Source organism: Mauremys mutica, chromosome 3 (assembly GCF_020497125.1).
Source record: "Mauremys mutica isolate MM-2020 ecotype Southern chromosome 3, ASM2049712v1, whole genome shotgun sequence".
Lineage (NCBI taxonomy): Eukaryota > Metazoa > Chordata > Testudines > Geoemydidae > Mauremys > Mauremys mutica.
In genome coordinates this window covers 8,678,213-8,698,958 of record NC_059074.1, presented here as the reverse complement: position 1 = coordinate 8,698,958, position 20,746 = coordinate 8,678,213, and the positions used below count along the sequence as shown (strand labels likewise).

General features: G+C 43.6%; 1 protein-coding gene across 3 annotated transcripts in view; it reads left to right on the top strand.

The window, feature by feature from the left end:
* The first annotated feature begins 4,274 nt into the window (after positions 1-4,274).
* The window catches only part of ELP3 (elongator acetyltransferase complex subunit 3), a 131,668-nt gene continuing 115,196 nt past the window's right edge, over positions 4,275-20,746 (top strand). Inside the window, exons 1-7 of one of the 3 annotated variants that reach the window (XM_045011482.1) lie at positions 4,275-4,470; positions 6,096-6,195; positions 8,076-8,214; positions 10,121-10,191; positions 12,849-12,912; positions 14,567-14,635; positions 18,466-18,620. In XM_045011482.1, the coding sequence (XP_044867417.1) occupies positions 4,359-4,470; positions 6,096-6,195; positions 8,076-8,214; positions 10,121-10,191; positions 12,849-12,912; positions 14,567-14,635; positions 18,466-18,620 (710 nt within the window). In that variant the 5' untranslated portion in view covers positions 4,275-4,358. Of the gene's footprint in view, positions 4,471-4,768; positions 5,033-6,095; positions 6,196-8,075; positions 8,215-10,120; positions 10,192-12,848; positions 12,913-14,566; positions 14,636-18,465; positions 18,621-20,746 lie in introns of those variants that run through there. The other 2 variants (XM_045011484.1, XM_045011483.1) reach the window with 2 other exon arrangements.

Genomic DNA, 20,746 nt, shown 5'->3' with positions numbered 1-20,746 from the left:
CCCCAGGGATGGGTTCCTCCAGCCACAGAATCAGATGAGAAAACACTCCCCTCCCCACCCTCAACAAGTCTGAGTGGACTGGGTCAATCAGCACTCTCAAGCTGATCCCCTTATATGCCCCAGTCTCAATAGGCTGGGCAAAGCAGCACTTTCAGCTGCCACCATTATGCCACAGGTTCAGCACATCCCTATCCCCACGTTCACATTACAATTGTACTGGTAGTAACCCACTTGATGAGCAAACCCTACAGTATTTTTGGGCACTACAGGGATCTGTAGTTTAGGTAAAAGAAGCATTGCTGCAGAGTAAATGGGGAAGATACAAACACAAGATTAAAGTTCAGAAAGAGAGAGGCATAGCTCAGTGGTTTGAGCATTGGCCTGCTTAACCCAGGGTTGTGAATCAATCCTTGGGGGGGCCCACGTAGGAATCTGAAGCAAAAATCAGTACTTGGTCCTGCTAGTGAAGGCAGGGGGCTGGACTCAATGACCTTTCAGGGTCCCTTCCAGTTCTATGAGATAGGTATAATCAGCTTAACCATAAAAGTTATTCATTGAATAATAGTGAGAGGCTAAACAAAATAACACTTACATTATTAAAGGTTAATACCTGAGGTAGAAAAGGAAACAGAGAGGGAGGGATCTCACCCACTCCAGGAAGCTTGAATTTGTCAGAGTTCCCAGGTGATGATGGTAGTTCAGGGTCTTGGATCAGTCAGGAGTAGATGAAATCCCAGTAGAACTGAGGCAGAGTTTGATCCATGCATCAGAACACTTACTGGCGTGTGAGTAGGGGTTTTTGTAGAGAAAATACAATGGTTCAAGGGAGGAACCTAGATTTGTTTATGGGTAAACTGATGACTCAAGGGTCTTCTTTAGGCTAGACCAGGGGTTGGCAACCTTTCAGAAATTGTGTGCTGAGTCTTCATTTATTCATTCTAATTTAAGGTTTTGCATGCTGGTAATACATTTTAATGTTTTTAGAAGGTCTCTTTCTATAAGTCTATAATATATAACTAAACTATTGTTGTATGTAAAGTAAATAAGGTTTTTTTAAATGTTTAAGAAGCTTAATTTAAAATTAAATTAAAATGCAGAGCCCCCCAGACCAGTGGCCAGGACCCAGACAGTGTGAGTGCCACTGAAAATCAGTTTGCGTGCCGCCTTCAGCACTCATGCCATAGGTTGCCTACCCCTGGGCTAGACAATAGGATCTGATCACTCCTAGCTATGGCTGATGTTCCTTCAGGGAGCTTGCAATGAAATTGGGCTGCTTCAGCATTTTGGATATCAGTCAAGGATTCATGACTAGAATTGGTCTAACTGCTGAGCTGAGTGTGTGCAGGCATAGGTTCATTAAGATCTGGAGCAGAGATTCCCCCATGATGCAGTTGTTCTCTGCTTTTCTGGTCCCAGAGTTCAGTGTGGTTCTCTTTTCTCCATTCTGTATGCTAATGAAATGTCTCCTTGTCCCATCTTTCATGCAGATGAGGATAGGGGAGTTGCATTAATCTTGTCACCCTTGTCTCACACCACCATTCACTGCCCTATGCAAGTTTTGTCTTTGATGGGTTTTGGTTCAAGCAGGGGAGGGGGTGGGTCCTTTCATGAGTCAGACAGGCTGGATACTGTGCCCTGGTTCACCAAGACTGAGCTGACTGATATCATCTGTGACTGCAGAGGTGTTAACAGGGCATTGGGCATGAAATGATCTTTAACAATATGTTGTGACTACTTACATTAAAGAAATCCATTCTACCTTGGTTTAGGAGAGAGACCACTGATTGACCAATAAGAATCTGGTGTTGCAGGACCCAATAGTGCAATTATATTTGCTTCTCCATTGTCAGTGCAGCTTTTATTTTGGTGAGTTTTGCACACAGATGCAGAAATGTGGACTTGCGCATCCAAAAGTTCTGCAGCCACTGCTCATGATCCCAAGCCTTCATTGTTGCAGAAGATTTTTGCCCTTGGGAAGGATGTAAGATGACACAATATAATACACTTACTGAATATTTGTGAATCAGCTTCTACACACAAAAAGCAATGATGTGTAAACATGGGACACTAAGGGCTGGATTTACAGGCAAGATAAATGCAGCAAAAGGCAATCCTCATTGCTGGATCAAATGCAAAGGAATTGTTGAAAACAAGGGACAGTGTCAGGGGGTTCAGCTGGGTCCTGCCAGGCATGTGGGTCCTGAGGGAGCCTGGCCCAGGCAGGCTCTGCTCCTGCTCCAGCCTGACTGATTGCACCACTCCCAAGGGTCCAGAGTTATCCTGCCCCAGGACCAGCACTGGCTGCACTACCAGTTCAGCCTGGCAGACACAGTCACCACAACAGGGCTGGCTATTGTGGATGGGGGTTAGGGCATGGGAGAGTAGGTCTCTATGGAGTCTGGGGGGGGGGTGCTGGGCAGTGAGGGGGTGAGATCTGTGTGTGTTGGGGGGCCTGTGCAGTGGGGGAGATCTATCTGTGTCAGGGTGCTAGGAAGTGTCGGGGGGTCTGTAAAGACACTGTGCAGTTGTGGCAGTGGGGGGCACTGGGCAGTGAGGGGATGTGTGTGTGTGGGGGGGGGGGCTCTTAAGAACATAAGTGATCTCTCTCCTGCCATTCATCTCCACCCTCTGACAAACAGAGGCTAGGGACACCATTCCTTACCCATCCTGGCTAATAGCCATTAATGGACCTAACCTCCATGAATTTATCCAGTTCTCTTTTAAATGCTGTTATAGTCCTAGCCTTCACAACCTCCTCAGTCAAGGATTTCCACAGGTTGACTGTGTGCTGTGTGAAGAAGAACTTGCTTGTATTTGTTTTAAACCTGTTGCCCATTAATTTCATTTGGTGGCCCCTAGTTCTTGTATTATGGGAATAAGTAAATAACTTTTCCTTATCTACTTTCTCCACATCACTCATGATTTTATAGACCTCTATCCTATCCCCCCTTAGTGTACCCTAACACTGTTGCCAGCACAGAATGCTCGAGGCAGCAACAGTGGTTCGTTGCCCGGTGTGCTTTGCTTCAATAAACACACCAAGGTGGAGAATGCAGAAAAAGTTTATTTGAGATCTCAAATAGCAGGATGCTCGGAGACACACACGTCTCAAATCAAGCACACACACATAAGCTGTGTGTCTCTTCTTATACATGATTTCAGCTAGGCATCTCTATTACCCCCCACTATTCTCCTCCCCCTCCTTTACTTCCCTCCTATATAGTAGACACATTGTATAGCTAGCAATTACACTAAACAGGTTAAATCATCCTTGACAGCAAACAATTTATCTTGTTAGTAACTTTTCAAGGCTGTTAGCTTGGTTTACTTTTGAATTTATTACTTTGCCCCCCTTTTATTATCTCCTGGTGCCAGTGTTGCACTGATAAGGAGCAGTTACACATTCCATTATTAATTCTGGCTCGCAAGGTCAATCAGAGTCCAACATGGAAACGGTTTGGACAAGCTAAGCATCAGCCCTGATTCATTCAGGCCTGGTACAGAAAGGCTTCATTAACACTGTGGTTTTCCACCCTCCTGAGTTACCTAGGGTTATGCCTAATGACACCAGCAACACCATATGGCAGCGCAGGGCCTGGCGGGCCAGTGTGCGTCTGGCAGCTGCTGGTTTGTGAACAGTGCCCTTGTACTGGGCTGGGTGGAGCAGAGATGTCCCTGCCGCACCATAACCCATCTCCCGTTGTCCCTGGCCAGCCCCTCGCTCTGAGGTCTCTGCCCCCACCCCCATGTCTCCATTGCCCCCATGGGGGCCCACAAATATGTTTAGCACCAGGCCTACAAAAGGTTAACCCGGCCCTGTTTGGGGTGCAGGCTCTGGGCCGGAGTTCGGGTTCAGGAGGGGGGCAGGCTGTGGGCGTGTCTGTACAATATTGCACGGCATGAAGTCTCCCGGCTGGAGCAGTAACGTCTCCCCGCAGCACGTGTCAGAGAGAGAGAGGAGCTGCGGTGTCTAAGCAGTGACACGCTAGGAATCGGGCTGCCTGTGCCTTTAAGAGCCCAGCCCCAGGAACCCGCCCTCAGCGTCCTGGGGGGAGACCTAAAAAAGCCTCTGCACCCCCCCGCACCTAGACTTGGAGCAGAGCAGGTGGCTCCTCCCGCGGGGTGACTGTTCCCCCTCCCTGGGCGGGTTTGGTCCCCGCACAGGGTCTGGCAGCGTCTCCCCCGGGCTTAACCCAGGCTCCCTCCCCCCCATTTCCCCTTCACCTACAGCAGCTTGAGCCCCCCCCCTCTCCATATGCCCCCTTGACCCCTCTTAACCCCGCCCCAGAGCCGGCAGCAAACTCTGAGGAGAAGTCAGGGCAGCGCGAGGGCAGCTGCCCCAGCGAAGGTCACTGCGCATGCTCGGTTCGGCAGCGCATGCTCAGTTGCTCCCAAAGCGGGGGGAGGGGGAGTTTTCCCTGTCGTTGGTGGCCGCGAGGGGAGCGTCCAGCATGAGGCAGAAGAAGAAAGGTAACGGCGGCGGCGGCCCCTTCCTCTGCGGCTCGCGGGAGCCCCGCCCCCGCGTCTCTTCCTCGGGCTTGGGGCGGGGGGGACGACTCGGTGGACACCCCCCCCCACGTCGCCTCCTCGGGCCTGGGCCTCGAGCGCGAAGGCGGTTGCGCGGGAGCTGGATTGTTCCCGCCCCCGCCGCTGCTCTCGTGCCAATGGGGTTAAACGGCCGGCGCGCGGCCGTGCGCGGGATCGGGGCCGCAGCGCGGAGCGGTTAGGGAGGCGCCCCGCCCCCCGCGGGGCCCGCCCTGGTTCGCCTCAGGGGCAGCAGCTGTGGCCCGTTCCTGGCCTTGTCCTGTCAGAGACGCGTGTGGCTGTGTCTGCGCTGGTCCCTTCCTCGCCCTCGCTCAGGGCTGTGAAAAAACACCGACTCCCCCTCCCCCCCCACACACACGCAAAAGTTTTAGCGACGAACGCACCCGCGTGGGCAGCGTTTCCTCAGTGGGAGCCACGCTCCTGGGAGGTGGTTTTATTTCGCTCTCCGGGTGTTACAGGCGCATTGGCACATTTGCACTGTGGTAAGGTGAGCAGTGTGGACGTAGCCATAAAAACAACCAGGAGCTGGGTGGCACCTTAGAGACTAACAGATTTATTTGGGCAGACGCTTCTGTGGGTAGTTTTTTACCCAGAAAAGCTTATGCCCAAATAAATCTGTTAGTCTTTAAGGTGCCACCAGACTCCTGGTTGTTTTTGTGGCTACAGACTAACACAGCTACCCCCTGATACTTGAGGTAGCCATAGATCCAAGGCCGGAAGGGACTACTATGATCATCCAGTCTGACCTCCTTAGCACGTCCCTAAATTAATTCCTGTTTGAACTAGAGCATCTCATAAAAAAAGAAAGTCTTGATTTAAATGTGTCCAATGCTGGAGAATCCAGCCTAGCCCTTGGGAAATTGTTCCAGGGGTCAATTATCTTCTCTGTTGAAAATGTGTGCTGTAGTTCTAGTCTGAATTTGTCTAGATCAGAGGTGGGCAAACTATGGCCCACGGGACCCTCCTGCCTGGCCCCTGAGCTCCTGTCCCAGAAGGCACAATGCTCTGGGTGGCTGGGCAGCGTAGCTACAGAGCTGCGGCCTAACCCAGTGCTCTGTGCTGCGCGGTGGCTGCCTAGCTCCAGCCACAGCCGCGCCGCCAGCCACCAGTGCTCCAGGCAGCACGGTAAGGGGGCAGTGAGTAGGGGGCTTGGATAGAGGGCAGAGGAACTCAGGTGGTGGTTGGGGGGGGGGAAATGGTGTTGAATGGGTGCAGGGGTCCTGGGGGGCATTCAGGAAAGAGGGGGAGATAGATGGGGTGGCAGGCGGAAGTCAGGGGCAGGAGTTCCGGGGGCGGTAAGGGAATGGGGGGGGGTTAGATGGGGTAGGAGTTCCAGGGGTGGTGGTGTCAGGGGGCAAGAAGCAGGGTGGGGGATAGGGCGTGATGTAAATGAGGAATCATGTGCATTGGCATAGCTCTGTGGGGTTGGCAGCCTAAGGCTGGAATTGCAGGAAGTGTTAGCTTGAATTGGTAATTGGCACAAATGATTAGCATATGTCAATTGTGTGTGTGTGTTTTTTTTGCCTGAACATACGTCATTTTTATTTCAGGAGACCTCAGCCATGCAGAGCTGATGATGATGACAATAGCTGATGTCATTAAACAGCTGATTGAGGCTCATGAGCAGGGAAGAGATGTGAATCTAAACAAGTAAGTAGTGCTAGCCAGTAACTTATCCCTATGCTTTCCAGGGCAGGTACCCAACCCTGGAGGAATAATTGTCTCTTCAGACATTTTTAAAAATAGTACTTAGTTTTCACACCCCCAACTAAATTTCTTTCACCAATACAAATCTTATATAATTGCATTTGTGCGCTGACTTGAAAATATACCCGTTTACTTCATTCAGAGCTTTTATACCATGGCATGAGTCATATTAATGAAAAAGAATAAGCATGTCTCTTATTTTTTACATTGTAAGTCTGTCCAACCTGTAAGTCCGACAGAGGCCATACAGGGTACGTCTACACAGCAAAAAACAAAACAAACCCTCCACTGACTTGGACTTGCAGGGCTTGCATTGTGGGGCTAAAAATATCAGCGTAGATCATAGAATCATAGGACTGGAGTGACCTTGAGAGTTCATTTAGTGCAGTCCCCTGCACTCGTGGTAGGACTACTTATTATCTAGACCATCCCTAACACGTGTTTGCCTAACCGCTTTTAAAAGTCTCCGATGATGGAGATTCTACAACCTCTGTAGGCAATTTATTCCAGTGCTTAACCACTGTGACAGGAAGTTTTTCCTAATGTCCAAACTAAACCTCCCTTGCTGCAATTTAAGCCCATTGCTTCTTGTCCAATCCTCAGAGGTTAAGGAGAACAATTTTTCTCCCTCTTCCTTGTAACAGTCTTTTATGTACTTGAAAACTATTATCATGTCCCCTTCTCTTCTCCAGACTAAACAAACCCAATTTTTTCAATCTTCCCTCATAGGCCATGTTTTCTAGACCTTTAATCATTTTTGTTGCTCTTCTCTGGACTGTCTCCAGTTTGTCAACATCTTTCCGGAAATGTGGCACCCAGAACTGGACACAATACTCTTCTTGAGGCCTAATCAGAGAGTAAAGTGGAAGAATTACTTCTTGGGTCTTGCTTACAGCAGTCCTGCTAATACATCCCAGAATGATGATTGCTTTTTTACAACAGTTGTATTTCGCTTGTGATCCACTATGATCCGCTGAGAGCAAATTAGTGTTCGGGCTTGGGCTGGAGCCCCGGCCCTGAGATCCACCCCTTTCGCCGGGCTCCAGAGCGCGGGCTCCAGAGCGCAAACTCCAGCCCAAGCCTGAATGTCTACACTGCTATTTTTAGCTCCCAAGTCATTTGACCTGTGCTCTGAGACTTGCTGCTATGGGTCTTTTTGTGCTGTGTAGATGTACCCAGAGTCATGTGACAATGATCTGGATTAAATTCAGGCTCCCATAGTGAAAAGAATTGTTAACTAAAATAATACTCTTCTCTGTTGCCTTTATAAACTCAGAATAACTGTATTGAGACTGAGAACAGGATTTGGCCCCAGGTTCCTAATGCAGTGCTTTGGTATTCCCTTCAAAGACATTTTCCTGGGCACAAGTTGGAAAGAGACCCAGGAGGAATCTGGGTTTGCATGGTAGGAGTTAGACCAAAAATGTCATGAACTGAACTAATTTGCTCTCAGTCACTGAGAAACAGTAAACTTTGAGCTTTCTAGTGCTAGTTTCAGAACTTTTTTGAGTAAAACCACACTTTAACTCCCCCTCCCCCCAAAGGCCAAGAAATAGCAAAAATACAAAATCTTACAATTACAGTTGCCTCAGGTTAATTTTTTTATGCCTTAATAACGTTAAGTTAGCTATCCCATATAGCTAGCATCAGCTTTTTAATTAGGTTCTTTTAATGTGGGTCTCATTAGGTAATGTACATTAGTCTGAACTGTAGACAGTAACACAGCACTTACTGGATTGAGTTGTACGTAGGTGCTGGGATATATCAGCAATGGGCATAAGGACCTGAATAGAATAAAATAATTTGAGGTCCTTCCATTTTAGGGTGAAAACCAAGACGTCTGCTAAGTATGGGCTTTCTGCACAGCCTCGTTTGGTTGACATCATCGCTGCTGTTCCACCTCAGTATCGCAAGGTGCTGGTACCCAAGCTAAAGGCAAAGCCTATCCGAACTGCTAGTGGGGTGAGCACTGTATATAAATGACCCTTTCAGTGACAGACCAGGATTAATTGTTGTCAAACATTGTAAAGATGTTGAAAGTCCAGAAGCTTCAATGAAGTACTAGCTATGTGGTCAACTTTCCAGATTGTCTACAGCAGTGGTTTTCAAACTTTCATTTCTGAGGACCCAGTTGAAGAAAATTGTTGATGCCCGCAATCCAGTGGAGCTGGGGATGAGGGGTATGGGGTGTGGGAGGGGCTCTGAGCTGGGGCAGGGGATTGGGGCGCGGGGCTGGGGTGCGGCCTTACCTCCGGTGGCTCCAAGTCAGCAGCGCAGCTGGGGTGTAGAGGCAGGCTTCCTGCCTGTCCTGGCATCGCAGACCGCGCTGTGCCCCAGAAGCGGCCAGCAGCAGGTCCAGCTCCTAGGCAGAGGTGTGCAAGTGGCTCCATGCGGCTCTCACCCTCAGGCGCTGCCCCCCCCCCACTCCTATTGGCTGGTTCCCGACCAGTGGGAGTGGGGAGCCGGTGCTTGGGGCAGAGGCAGTGTGTGGAGCCCCGTGGTCCCCCTGCCTAGAAGCTGGACACTTCCGGGGTGCAACACGGTGTCAGAACAGGTAGGCACTAGCCTGCCTTAGCCGACCAGCACCACCGACAGGACTTTTAACGTCCCGGTTCGTGGTGCTGGCCAGGAACAGCACTCTGGGTCCCTGGGTGCTGAGCAAGGTGACCCAGTGCCTTACAGCTCCGAACTTTGAAAAACACTGGTCTACAGCATCATAGCAGTTGCAAGAGAATATGTTTTTCAAAATATCTCATGAAGGCAAAAAAGAGGGCTGGTGCAGTGACTGCCAGTTGTTAAACAGATTAGCATGTCTCACTTCCACAGGTTAATCTGGAAACAAGACCCATTTAAAGTTTAGTGCTGTTGCACCTGGCCGGCTCAGCAGATGATCCAGTAACAAGATTTTAATCCTTCACCCACAATTTCCTTAAAAGATAATTAAGGCTGAAAAGTGTTAACACTAACTATAGCTAGCATCCAACAGGATATTTTAAGCCTTCCTATCATAGCACACACACACTCCCTGCTCCTCTCCCCAATTTAAAAAAAAATCGGGAAAGGTACAGTTATTAAGGTAATTCCATGTTGCCATATAATAATTGACAAGTATCTCTGAAAATCAGGCACTTGGTATCTCAAGTTGTGTACACAAAACTAGGGGACACTTGAAAAATTGCATCTTAACCTCTCTAGTTCTCATAATCTCTATTTGTTAAAAGGGAGATTAATGCCCCCAAATGGTGTTGTGAGGCTCAGGGTTTTTTTTTTTTTTGAGAAACTAGGAGATCATGGGAGAAAAAAATTCTGAGAATTACTTTCTGTGGCTGATGAGGATGAATTTATCTTTCCCTTTTTGTCTGTTTCCTCCCCTTATTTTTCTCTCTCTCCAATGCCCATCTTCCAAAGTCTTTCCCCAATGCCTATTGTCATTCTCTCAGCCTCACATTCTCCTGAAAATGCATCGAACTGTCCCAATCAGGATTTTAATGTCACTCTGGGTCTTGACAGTGTGCCTGTGGTACCAAACCTAAGATGGGTCATCTGCTTGTAAATGTGGTCTTGTGTGCTATGAACATGTCCTGCTGCTATATCCCTCTGGACTGTTTACTGTTGCATTTGATGGTGGTCGACTGTCACTGCCACTACTATATTTTCCTTCAGTTAATGCACCAGTGTGTTAAGGGTAAGGCTCAGATTCAAAAAACTTAAAATAGTCCCTCACATATTCATAGACTCTAGGACTGGAAGGGACCTCGAGACCTGTTTGTATAATTTGTATAATTTCAGGATGTACTTTTTTGTCTTTCATAATTTCAGAAATAACTATGATTATAATTTCCTTCCTTTGTAACTCTCCTTATTACAGATTGCTGTTGTGGCTGTGATGTGCAAACCGCACAGGTGTCCACACATTAACTTTACAGGAAACATATGTGTGTAAGTATGACTGTTCAGAGGAGCCAAAGGAGAAATGTTTAATTATCTCTGGAATAAGTCTGGCCATGTGCAGTAGCATACTGTCACTTTTGTCGTTTTGGGGTTCTACAGACCTGGATTACCTCTAAAATTCCACAGGCCACCTTTCTTTCTGCATGAGTGAAAACATGTAGCAAGTTGAATCAAAATCCAGACTGTCGATGCATACGGGTTATGCAGAAACAGATACTCTATTTGACAGTTCTTTCTCTTCAAAGAAAACATGCTTTTCCATCAATGGACCAATCCCTGCTTGTGTTAGTGGAAATACTTAAGTGAATACAAAGGGCTGGATTTGGCCACTTGTTAATAGTGGAATACAAATTATGTTATTCTAGTTGTTTGTTCGTGTAGATTTATAAAAAAGCTATAAAGGTTCCACAGCCATTCACACAACTTAAAAATACATCCTTAGTGCAATAATTTATGGCAATCTACCATGAATCCCCCCTCCATTTGAACAATTCCTCATATCTGCAGTTACAATTCTCCCTCCTTTTCAAATGCTTGGGGAAAAAAGACATACCCTGAAGGTCTGTGTCTACTCTACTCAGATTGAGCTGTTTTAGACCAAGTGGGTGAAAATATTTGTCACAATTTGAAAAGTGCTTGTAGAGACTTAAGTAGCATATTCTTGAGCAGCCTGTAAACAAACTTGTGGACAAAAACTACCATGAATATAATGGAAATTATTAGAGAAGTAAGAAAAAATTGCAGGGCTTTGCAAAATTTAAATACGACTTTTAAAAAGTTTGGGGAAATAAAATATTTAAAACTTTGCAAAAGTGCAAATTTATAATGAAAGATGCCACTTAGCTACCTCATCCCCTGCTATCTCAAGTATTTCTGTTGTCCGCATGACATCCCCAACCCACTGCTTGCTCGGATGTCATGTCCATGGGCTCTTCCAATCTGAGTGGAAATGGACATTACAGAAATTCGAAAAAAGTAGGTGTTCTTTTTGTACTTCTATTCTGGCTATTTGATAATGGTTCCTTCTCAGACACCACTTCTGCTCTCTGAGTGTTCAGCATAATATCTGCAAGCTTTAGTAACTAAAATAAAATGTTAGTAGTTTTCAGTGCCAACATGCTAAGAGAGTCTGTTCTGAAGATGAAGTCTGTTCTTCCTCCTTGTGCGTCATCAGTAGTACTATTTGAGACATTTCAGTGCAAATACATACAAATACATTGAATTGTGTTGCTCCAGTTTAAACAAGGATATTAATTTGGATTGCAGACTCTTCAGTACTGGTGGTGGTTCATGAGAAGGAATGGTCCAGACTGAGTTTGCCATGCAAGCTGTGGGAAAAGTAACTAATTTTATTATGAACTGAGTGTGTTTGATTTGATAGGGAATCATTGAGAGACATTCCTGGAACCTGATGATGGCATTTTTGCTCGCTAATCAGAGACCTGTACTTTAAGTAATAACATGCTGACTGCTCCATTAACTTGGTTATTGAGAGTGCTCAGTCTGTACTGTTGAACTACTGAAACTGAGAGAATTCTCACACTTCCTGTGCCAGGTCATCTTTGAACATTGAATGAAATGTACGTTAGGCCTTACACTTGTAACCCTGAGAAGTAAACTGAGGCTGTTTCAGAGTGAACAGAAACAGATTCCTTTCTGTGGGAAGCAATCCATTTACCAGTTCTTTCCTGAGCAGCAGTGATGCTGTGGTATCCACTAATTGGTTTCTCTGCAACTTGCATGCATGTAATTAAAATCTGTTTAATGTAAGTTGTCAGGGCCAGTAATAGTAATTTACTGTACAGTTGTCCAGCGTGCATGTTACTTTACTCTGTGGTTTGGAAAACAGTATGTCCCTGAATTCAAGCAACTGCATAGAAGTATGGTTCTCCACTATCAATATTTAAATCCTAATGGTATCTGGAAATGAAATGTAGATCTTGAGTTATCTTTATTTTGTAACTGAAGACCCTATCTATTTTTTATGTATATTGACATCCTACATGCTTCAGATACATTAAACCAGAGGAGTCGTTTTCTAGATAGGGGACGGCTAATTTAATTATGATGTTTGGAAAATGTTTATGCTTCTTATACACATTTAGAACTACTTATAGTATCGCTTTGTTTTCATTTTAATAATTTTTCTGTGATACTAGTCCAAAGCTCTAGAGCTGGTTCCCTAAATGAATAAAGTGGAGATGTGGTTTATTTGAAATTATTTCAGGTTTTTGGAGGGTATGTGCTATACATTTTTTTTGGTATAATTTATTTAAAAATTATTTTAGGTAGACAATTATTTGGCGGGTCCACATTTCTCTATATATGATTATTATCCTGATCCCTTGGATGCTTTAAGTGAAATGTCTGTTGTGCAGTACTAGTGATCATCTTTTTTACATGTAATTTTTTTTTTTTACTGCTATAGTACAGCACTTGTATAGTGCTACGTGTCCGCAATTCCTAGGAATGTCAATAGAAGTTGAGGGTGCTTATTACCATGCTAAATCACATCCTTAAACTATGGTTTGTAGTGCACAAATGCAGATACCTGTCTCAGTTAAATCAAGAGACTCTTTATTGTTTTGTATTTGTCATTGGTACAGGTTTGTGTATGACTCCTTATTTTCTTCTAATACTTGCAGATACTGCCCTGGTGGGCCCGATTCTGATTTTGAATATTCAACACAGTCTTACACTGGCTATGAGGTATTATCTTTGAGGGTCATTTTGCAGTGTCACATTCTGTCTGTGAAATTGTGACCAGCTCCTTTTCATCTCTATTCACAACTCTTTCGAAAATCAGTCCTTATTGCAAGAATGAAAAAGGAGAGAGGGGGAGAAAAAAGAAACATCTGAGTAGTGAAACTGAAACAGTTAAACTGCTAGGGCTGGAAATCCCTTTGAATTAGTTTTTAATAGTTCTTCTCTCTTCTGATTATTTTGTTAGCTTTTCCCCCCCCCTTAGGCTTGAAAAAAAGTTTTTCTTTTCCTACCAATTTTATCCTTTTCACGTTGGCAAAGATAAGTTTTCTTTATTTTCCTGTTTCAGATGGCTTTAAACTTAAAGGGACACTGGCAGGTTCCAAGTATGATCTCTTCAAAAGTTATTCTTCCTCATAAATATTGCCCGAGGAAACAGCCCAGTGGAAACTTGCGTGCTCTATAGCCCGGCTCATTGTAACTCACTTTAGCAAAAAGTGGGATCTTGAGGTTTTAAAATCTGTAAATAAAATACTTCAAAAGTGAATCTTTTTCTTAACTTGCTTGATTTGGTGTCCCATGCCAAACCCCAGAGTAGCACATCTTGCGACTACATATGTATCTGCAGTAGAACCTCATTAATCTACATATTTTATAGTGCAAAAAAAAGCTTTCCTGCTACCCAGCAAAAGCTTAATAGCAGATACTGTAGTGAGACTAAATTATTTAAACATTTTTGTAAAAATATGCTTCATTCCATCTATTACTATATTATGAAGTGTCAAAAATAATTGAAGCTAAGTAATTGTCAAAGTAAACAAACTAAGTAGACTTAGGTACAGTGTCTTTTTAGCTTTAATTTTTTGGTTCACTTGCTATTATCCAATAATCAGTGATTGGCAATGGGTCTCCCAGTCATTAGTGCAAATTAGGAAGTGTGTATGTACAGTAGAACGTTCCTAATTCACACTGATTTGGAGACTCTTAGCACATGTGCCTGTGTTTGTATACATGTATTCGTTTAATATTAAGTGTCTTTGGCACTTGCAAAATATAGAGAGACAGTCCCTGATGCACTAGAAAACTCAAAGGAGAGCATAACTTGTCTAAAAACAATTAGTAATAGTTCACAATGTTGGCATCATGGAAATGATTTCTTAGGGATTTGATGAAAAGAGGGTGGTGGATAACAAATTGACATTGAGAAGTCATTCCATGCACAGGGAGCATCATGAAGGAGAAGAAGCAGTGAGATGAGGGTAGGAGGAAAAAAATGAATGAAGCATCAAGATGACGTATCTTGAGACAATAGTTTTGTAATCATAATTTGCAGAGGTACAATATAAATCTGTTTGTTGCCCCATCCTCATCCACCCAGACTTGTGGTGGTGAAGTAAAAATGGTGTCAAAAAAGATTGAACTGACCTATTTCAGTCGCATTACAACAGCAGGGCAAAACCCAAATTTGATTTCTTACATTGGTTAACATTCAGTAAACTACAGCCAGATAGACACTGGAGTCATAATGGGATCAAGATTTTAATAATTATATGTTTGTGAAAATGGAGTGTCCAACCAGGGGCTAAAGATTCACGTCTTGTTCTTTTCCAGTATGTGGCAAGAAATAAGGTTTAATAATGAATCCTTCTATTTCTCCTAGCCAACATCAATGAGGGCCATTCGTGCCAGATATGATCCTTATCTTCAGACAAGACATCGAGTCGAACAGGTAAATATTTGCAATGAAGGGAATGTATTGTTTGAAAATAGTTGCAATAATTCCCTTAGTTTCCAGCATTTTGAAAACAGCTTTCCAATTAAGAGAGTGATCTTGGGGGTTACTGAATTGTCTTGTTCACTCTGGTGAGATTTGGGTTTTTAAATAGATATATAAATATCTTGGGGCCTCAAAATAGACTTGCTTATGATGATCTTTAAGATCCTCTCTCCTACCAGCTGCCAAATCCTTCATTCTCTGCTCCCTATATTGCTTTATTTTCATACATAAGTATATGATGTTTCATCATTATAATGATGTTGCAACATGAAATGTTACTGTCAGTATAAGAAAAATTCATATAAACTCAATGATGAAAACCCCCAAAGTCTTACACTTTAGATAACCATCCTAAAATATGGATATTTAGCTATTGATGCTCTCACAACATCTGACTAGTTCACCCCTAAATAAGCCCTGCCTTTTACCTGTTACATTTGGGCTGGGGAAGCTCGTGGCTTACCACTTTCACATCTGTATGATTGGGTGGGGGGTTCCGTTAGCCCAGCGCCCTCCAGTAGCATCTCCATGGGAAAAACTGCATAAACCTGGGGAAAACTAGGAGGATGGCATCTCACTAAGTCATAACCTGCCACTTGATGGAGAATGGACAATAATGATAAATGAACATGGGATCAAACTCTGGTATGTTTCCCTTTCCTTCCCCCATTGTGGGGTTTCTCCCATTCTTCTTATTCTGTTTTGAGGTTCCTCTTCTATTCTCCCTCATCTAGGTGCCTCCTTTTTTCCTTCCCCTGAGGGTGGGGCTGAGGTGAAACTGCTGGCCTAGTGGCTGCTTCCATCCCTTAGAACAGTGGTCTCCAAAGAGGATCCTTTGGGATGTGCGGCAGGAGGAGTGCCGCCGGAGCAGCGCCGCTTCCCCACCGCCCCCCTTCGGCAGTTCGGCCGGGAGTCCGAGTGGCTATTCCATCCCCCACTCTCCACCCCTTGGCAGTTCAGCCGGGAGTCCGAGCAGCTTTTTTTGCTTTGACTGTTCGGCCAGAAGCAGGGGGTGTGTGCTCAAAATTTTTTCTGATTGGTTGCGTGATCAAAAAAGTTTGGAGACCGCTGCCATAGAAGCCAACAAAGGGGAACAAGGAAGAGTAGTGCAGGAGGAGGAGGAATAGGAGAAGTGTCTACTTGTTGTCCTGCAGCAGTCTCTGATGTTCAGTGGCAAGAACTCAGCAAAAAGGAATCCAGTCCTTGCTACTCAAGACAAATAGAGGGAAGTGGGACAGAGGCCAAAAACTGGGGGCTGTTCCAGCAGTCCCAGTTTGGGTGGCATGTATGTATGTATCCCCAAGAAAATTTCTCCATGTTTCTCCCCGATAAATAAACTTGGTGGAGATAAGTTGTAGGATTCAGTGGTTGTTCTCATGCTGTAGTTCTTGATAGTCTCAAAAAATATGAAACTGCCTAACTTAAAAGATGTATACAATGTTGTTGTAGCTGTGTTGATCCCAGGATATTAGAAAGACAAGGTGGGTGAGGTAATATATTTTATTGGACCAACTTCTATTGGTGATTGTGCAGCTCCAAAGCTGTCTCTGAGCTCTTCTTCAGGTCTGGGAAAGGTACTGAGTGTCATAGTTAAATATAACATTGAATGGATAGTTTAGCATAAGTAGTTAGTACATATTCTAAGGGACCAATAAAGGTGAAGTGGCCTGTTTAAACCCCCCTGTAGTCATCAGACAAAAAGATGGGTCAGTTGTTGTAATAACCATAAATCCAATATAATAACTATGTGGGTGAAACCAGACAATCACTACTCTCTTGCATGAACTCACACAGGAAAATGAAAAGAGAAAACACCATATCACCTGTGTGTGAACACTTTTCACAAAAAGGTCAGATACAGAGTGATCAGTCAGTCCTCGTCCTCAAAGGAAACCTGCACAACACTTTCAAAAGATGATCCTGGGAGCTTAAATTCGTAACTTTGGTAGGCACTAAAAATACTGGTCTTTAATAAAAATGCTGGTTTTATGGCTTATTACAGCAACCTAACCCAGTAACCACCCTCTGTGTTTTAAGACTACAGGGGTGTTAATGGGCCACTTCACGTTGAATGCTCTCTTATAATATGTGCCAACTACTTATGCTAAACAATCTGTTTGATCTTGTATTTAGGCTGTGTCTACACTACAGCTGATGTCGGCTTAACTTGTATCACTCAGGGGTGTGAAAAAACCACCCACTTGAGGAACCTAAATTACACCAAAACAAGGAGGAGTCCAGTGGCACCTTAAAGACTAACAGATTTATTTGGGCATAAGCTTTCATGGGTAAAAAAAACCCACATCTTCAGATGCATGGAGTGAAAATTAGATTTTCAGAATAATTGCAGGCATTATTATACTGACACATGAAGAGAAGGGAGTTACCTAACAAGTGGAGAACCAATGTTGATAGGGCCAATTCAATCAGGGTGCAAGTAGTCCACTCTCAATATTTGATGAGGAGGTATCAATTCCAGGAGAGGGAAGGTTGCTTTTGTAGTGAGCCAGCCACTCCCAATCCCTATTCAAGCCCAAATTAATGGTGTTAAATTTGCAAATGAATTTTAGTTCTGCAGTTTCTCTTTGAAGTCTGTTTTTGAAGTTTTTTGTTCAAGTATGGCTACTTTTAAATATGTTATAGACTGTCCAGGGAGATTGAAGTGTTCTCCATGCATCTGAAGAAGTGGGGTTTTTTTACCCATGAAAGTTTATGCCCAAATAAATCCGTTAGTCTTTAAGGTGCCACTGGACTCCTCGTTTTTGTGGATACAGACTAACACGGCTATCCCCTGATAAGTTACACCAACATAAGTGCTTGTGTGCACAGCACTATATCGGTGGGAGTGCTTCTTCTGCTGACATGGCTTCTGCTGCTCGAGCTCTCTTCACCAAATGCACTGCACTGCTGCCGCTGTATGTACAGACATGGTCTTAGCTGTCACACTCTGTCAGTACCTTTCCCCAACCTGAGGAAGAGCTTGAAAGCTTGTCTCTCTCATCAGCAGAAGTTGGTCTGATAGCAGATATTACCTCACCTGCCTTGTCTGTCCAATGTAAATGATCTCTCTTCATGAATGAATCTTAAGCCATTTAACTGGCTAAATGTTGTTTACATTGGCTAAACAACCAATTCTAAACAGTGTTTAAGATTGCAACTCTTCTGAATAGTAATTGACTGCTAATATAATAGGAAAAACTACCTGGGATATTGTTGAAATGATCACTAATTTGCCTGTAATTCTGATGTGAGTAGATGCTGTCTCTTATCTGTACAAAGAGTAAATGGTTCCTCAAATCTTCCGTCTCTTCTCCTGAAATCAACTTCTAGGAGAACAGTGAAATTCCATTGCTCTTAATCCTTTATTGCCTTCACTGGCTTCTGCTGCTCTCTAAATCAAGTGGAAAAACTCTGGATTTTGTATAGCCCTGGTCTTGCCCATCCCCTTGAACTCTGCTTTTCCAGTTTGAGCTTCCTTTGTGGTATTGCTCTGTCATTTGTGATGCCCCATCTCTTTAGAGCACTTTCCCATACGTCACCTCTCTTTACATAGTCTTTATAAACCATCCTATGCTCTTGCAATAGAGGAGTCATTTCTAAGTTATTTGCAAAGTTGTATTAAGGCTACTGTATACAAAAGTATTATTGATTTGGCATTCTAGTAGAAGATATGAAAGGTCAATTCTGATAAGGAACTAACTGTACAGTATATTTTGGAGTCAAAGGTTTTCATTGGAGTCCTTTAGGTACAAAGTCTCTCATAGCTATATTTAACTTTTTAGCTGAAGCAGCTGGGCCACAGTGTGGATAAGGTGGAATTCATTGTGATGGGAGGAACATTTATGGCCCTTCCTGAAGACTACAGAGATTACTTCATCCGAAACCTTCATGATGCTTTATCTGGGCACACTTCCAACAATGTATCGGAGGCTGTCCGGTAAGCATGCTTGGTGTCCTTTAACACACTTTTTAAAAAAACCTTAAGTTAGCATAGGAAAATAAATTTTGAGTGTGAAAATATGGGCTAAATTTTTCCACCCTGGGTGTTTAAAGTTAGACAGCCAAATGTATATTTAGATAGACTTTCAGTAGTGCTGAGCACCCACAAGACCAACTCTAGGCACCCAAGCTGGAAAATTTTCTCCACAGTACAAGCCTATTTCTGTGTGATATGGCATCAAATTGAGCAGATTGTTCTTACTTTGGTATTTTAGTCTGTTTTTTACCACCTAAATGCAAACTCCCAGTCTATCTACAACAGTGGTTTACAACCTTTTTTCATTTGCGGACCCCTAAAAAATTTCAAATGGAGGTTTTGACCCCTTTAGAAATCGGATATATAGTCTGTGGACCCCTGGAAAACCACTGTTCTGTGGTAATGACAGTCTTTCGTGGACCCCTTGGGGGTTGAAAACTACTTATCTACAACTCCGCTGATATCAACAATGACTGTTTTTGGGGTGCATACTTTAAATTGTGTAGTATTTAAATAACAATGTGTTATCCAGATATCCGATTTAAATAATGACTCTTTTGGCAAAGAAAAAGTACACAGATATTCTTAATCAAGTTAATAAATAATGTAAGTAGATCTCAAAGTTTCCTTTTTAAAATTGCACTTTTTTGGGAGGTATTGGGGGTGGGGGCACAGGATTGGTGGATAATTGGAAAAATCTCCAGCCAGTAACACTGAGCTGTCCTCATCCTCTCATTCTGCACAATTCATTTATGTATAATCTGTCATCGTTCCATCCTCTTCCTTCAAGGTGGTGATGCAGTTGGGGTGTCTGCAGCTTCAGAGCTGTGGATGTATTGCTTTTGTTGCCTTGCTGAGTATTTGTATGGGAAGGGATGATATGGGTCTGAGTCCTCATATAAGAACCCTTTTGACCCATCTTTTGAGGCTGCTAGTAAGAGGTTGAAAAGATTCATATCACCTGAGGGCAGTTGATAGTTTCATAAAGCTGAAATCACATCCATCAGCCCTCAGGATTTCCCTTGGCATCTGTTCCTTAAGCCACAGTGAACCCTCTTTATTGCATGCTTATTCTTCGCTGCAGATTTAAAGGCACAACATCCTCTTTAAAACATGCCTCTGTGTATTTGTTATCTGTTGTTCTTACAGGTAACTCTTAAGATTGCCATAACTGAATGAAATTGGAGAAAAATAGATAGTTTTTTTTCTTGCGTACTTTATGTATAGTCATTTTCACAGTGTCCTCTGGTTCTTGTGGGTCTTTCCCATAGTAACAGGCAAAACCATTTTAGAAAACGATTGTTGTAAAAATCAAAAATTGTCAGGGAAGCCTTGGGAGCAGCAGTAGAGTCTTGAAACTACTTTTAACTTTTTTAAAAATGGCTAGATTTCAAATTTATCATATTCCTTGAAGTTTGTAAACACTGTTAAATTTCTTTGTGTTATCTTCTTTTTAACATATGAATGGTCATAGTGGGTCAGATCAGTGGTCCAGCTAGACCAGTATCCTGTCTTCTAATAGTGCCCAGTGCCAGATGCTTCAGAGGGAATGAAAAGAACAGGCAGTTATCGAGTGAGCTGCCCCCTGTTATCTTGTCCCAGCATGTGGCAGTCAAAGATTAGGGACACCCAGAGGATAGAGTTGTATCCCTGACCATCTTGGCTAATAGTCCTTGATGGACTTATTCTCCATGACCTCCTCTAATTCTTTTTTGAACCCAGTTATAGTTTTGGCTTTCACAACATTCTCTGTCAACAAGTTGTACAGGTTAAGTGTGCATTGTGTGAAGAAGTTAGTCACCTGATATTCAGGGCTTTGTCTTATGGATGCCTGTTATCCCCCACCCCCATCCCGATTTTTCACACTTGCTATCTGGTCAGAAGTAGTACTTCCTTATGTTTGTTTTAAACCTGCTGTCTATTAATTTCATTGGGTGACTCCTGATTCCTGTATTGTGTGAAGGGGTAAATAAAACTTTATTTTTTCACTTTCTCCACACCATTCATAATTTTATAAACCTCTGTTTACTTCATTCAAGATCTTTTTTTATCACTGATGGAAAGTAGCAGTTGATTTCTCCACTAGA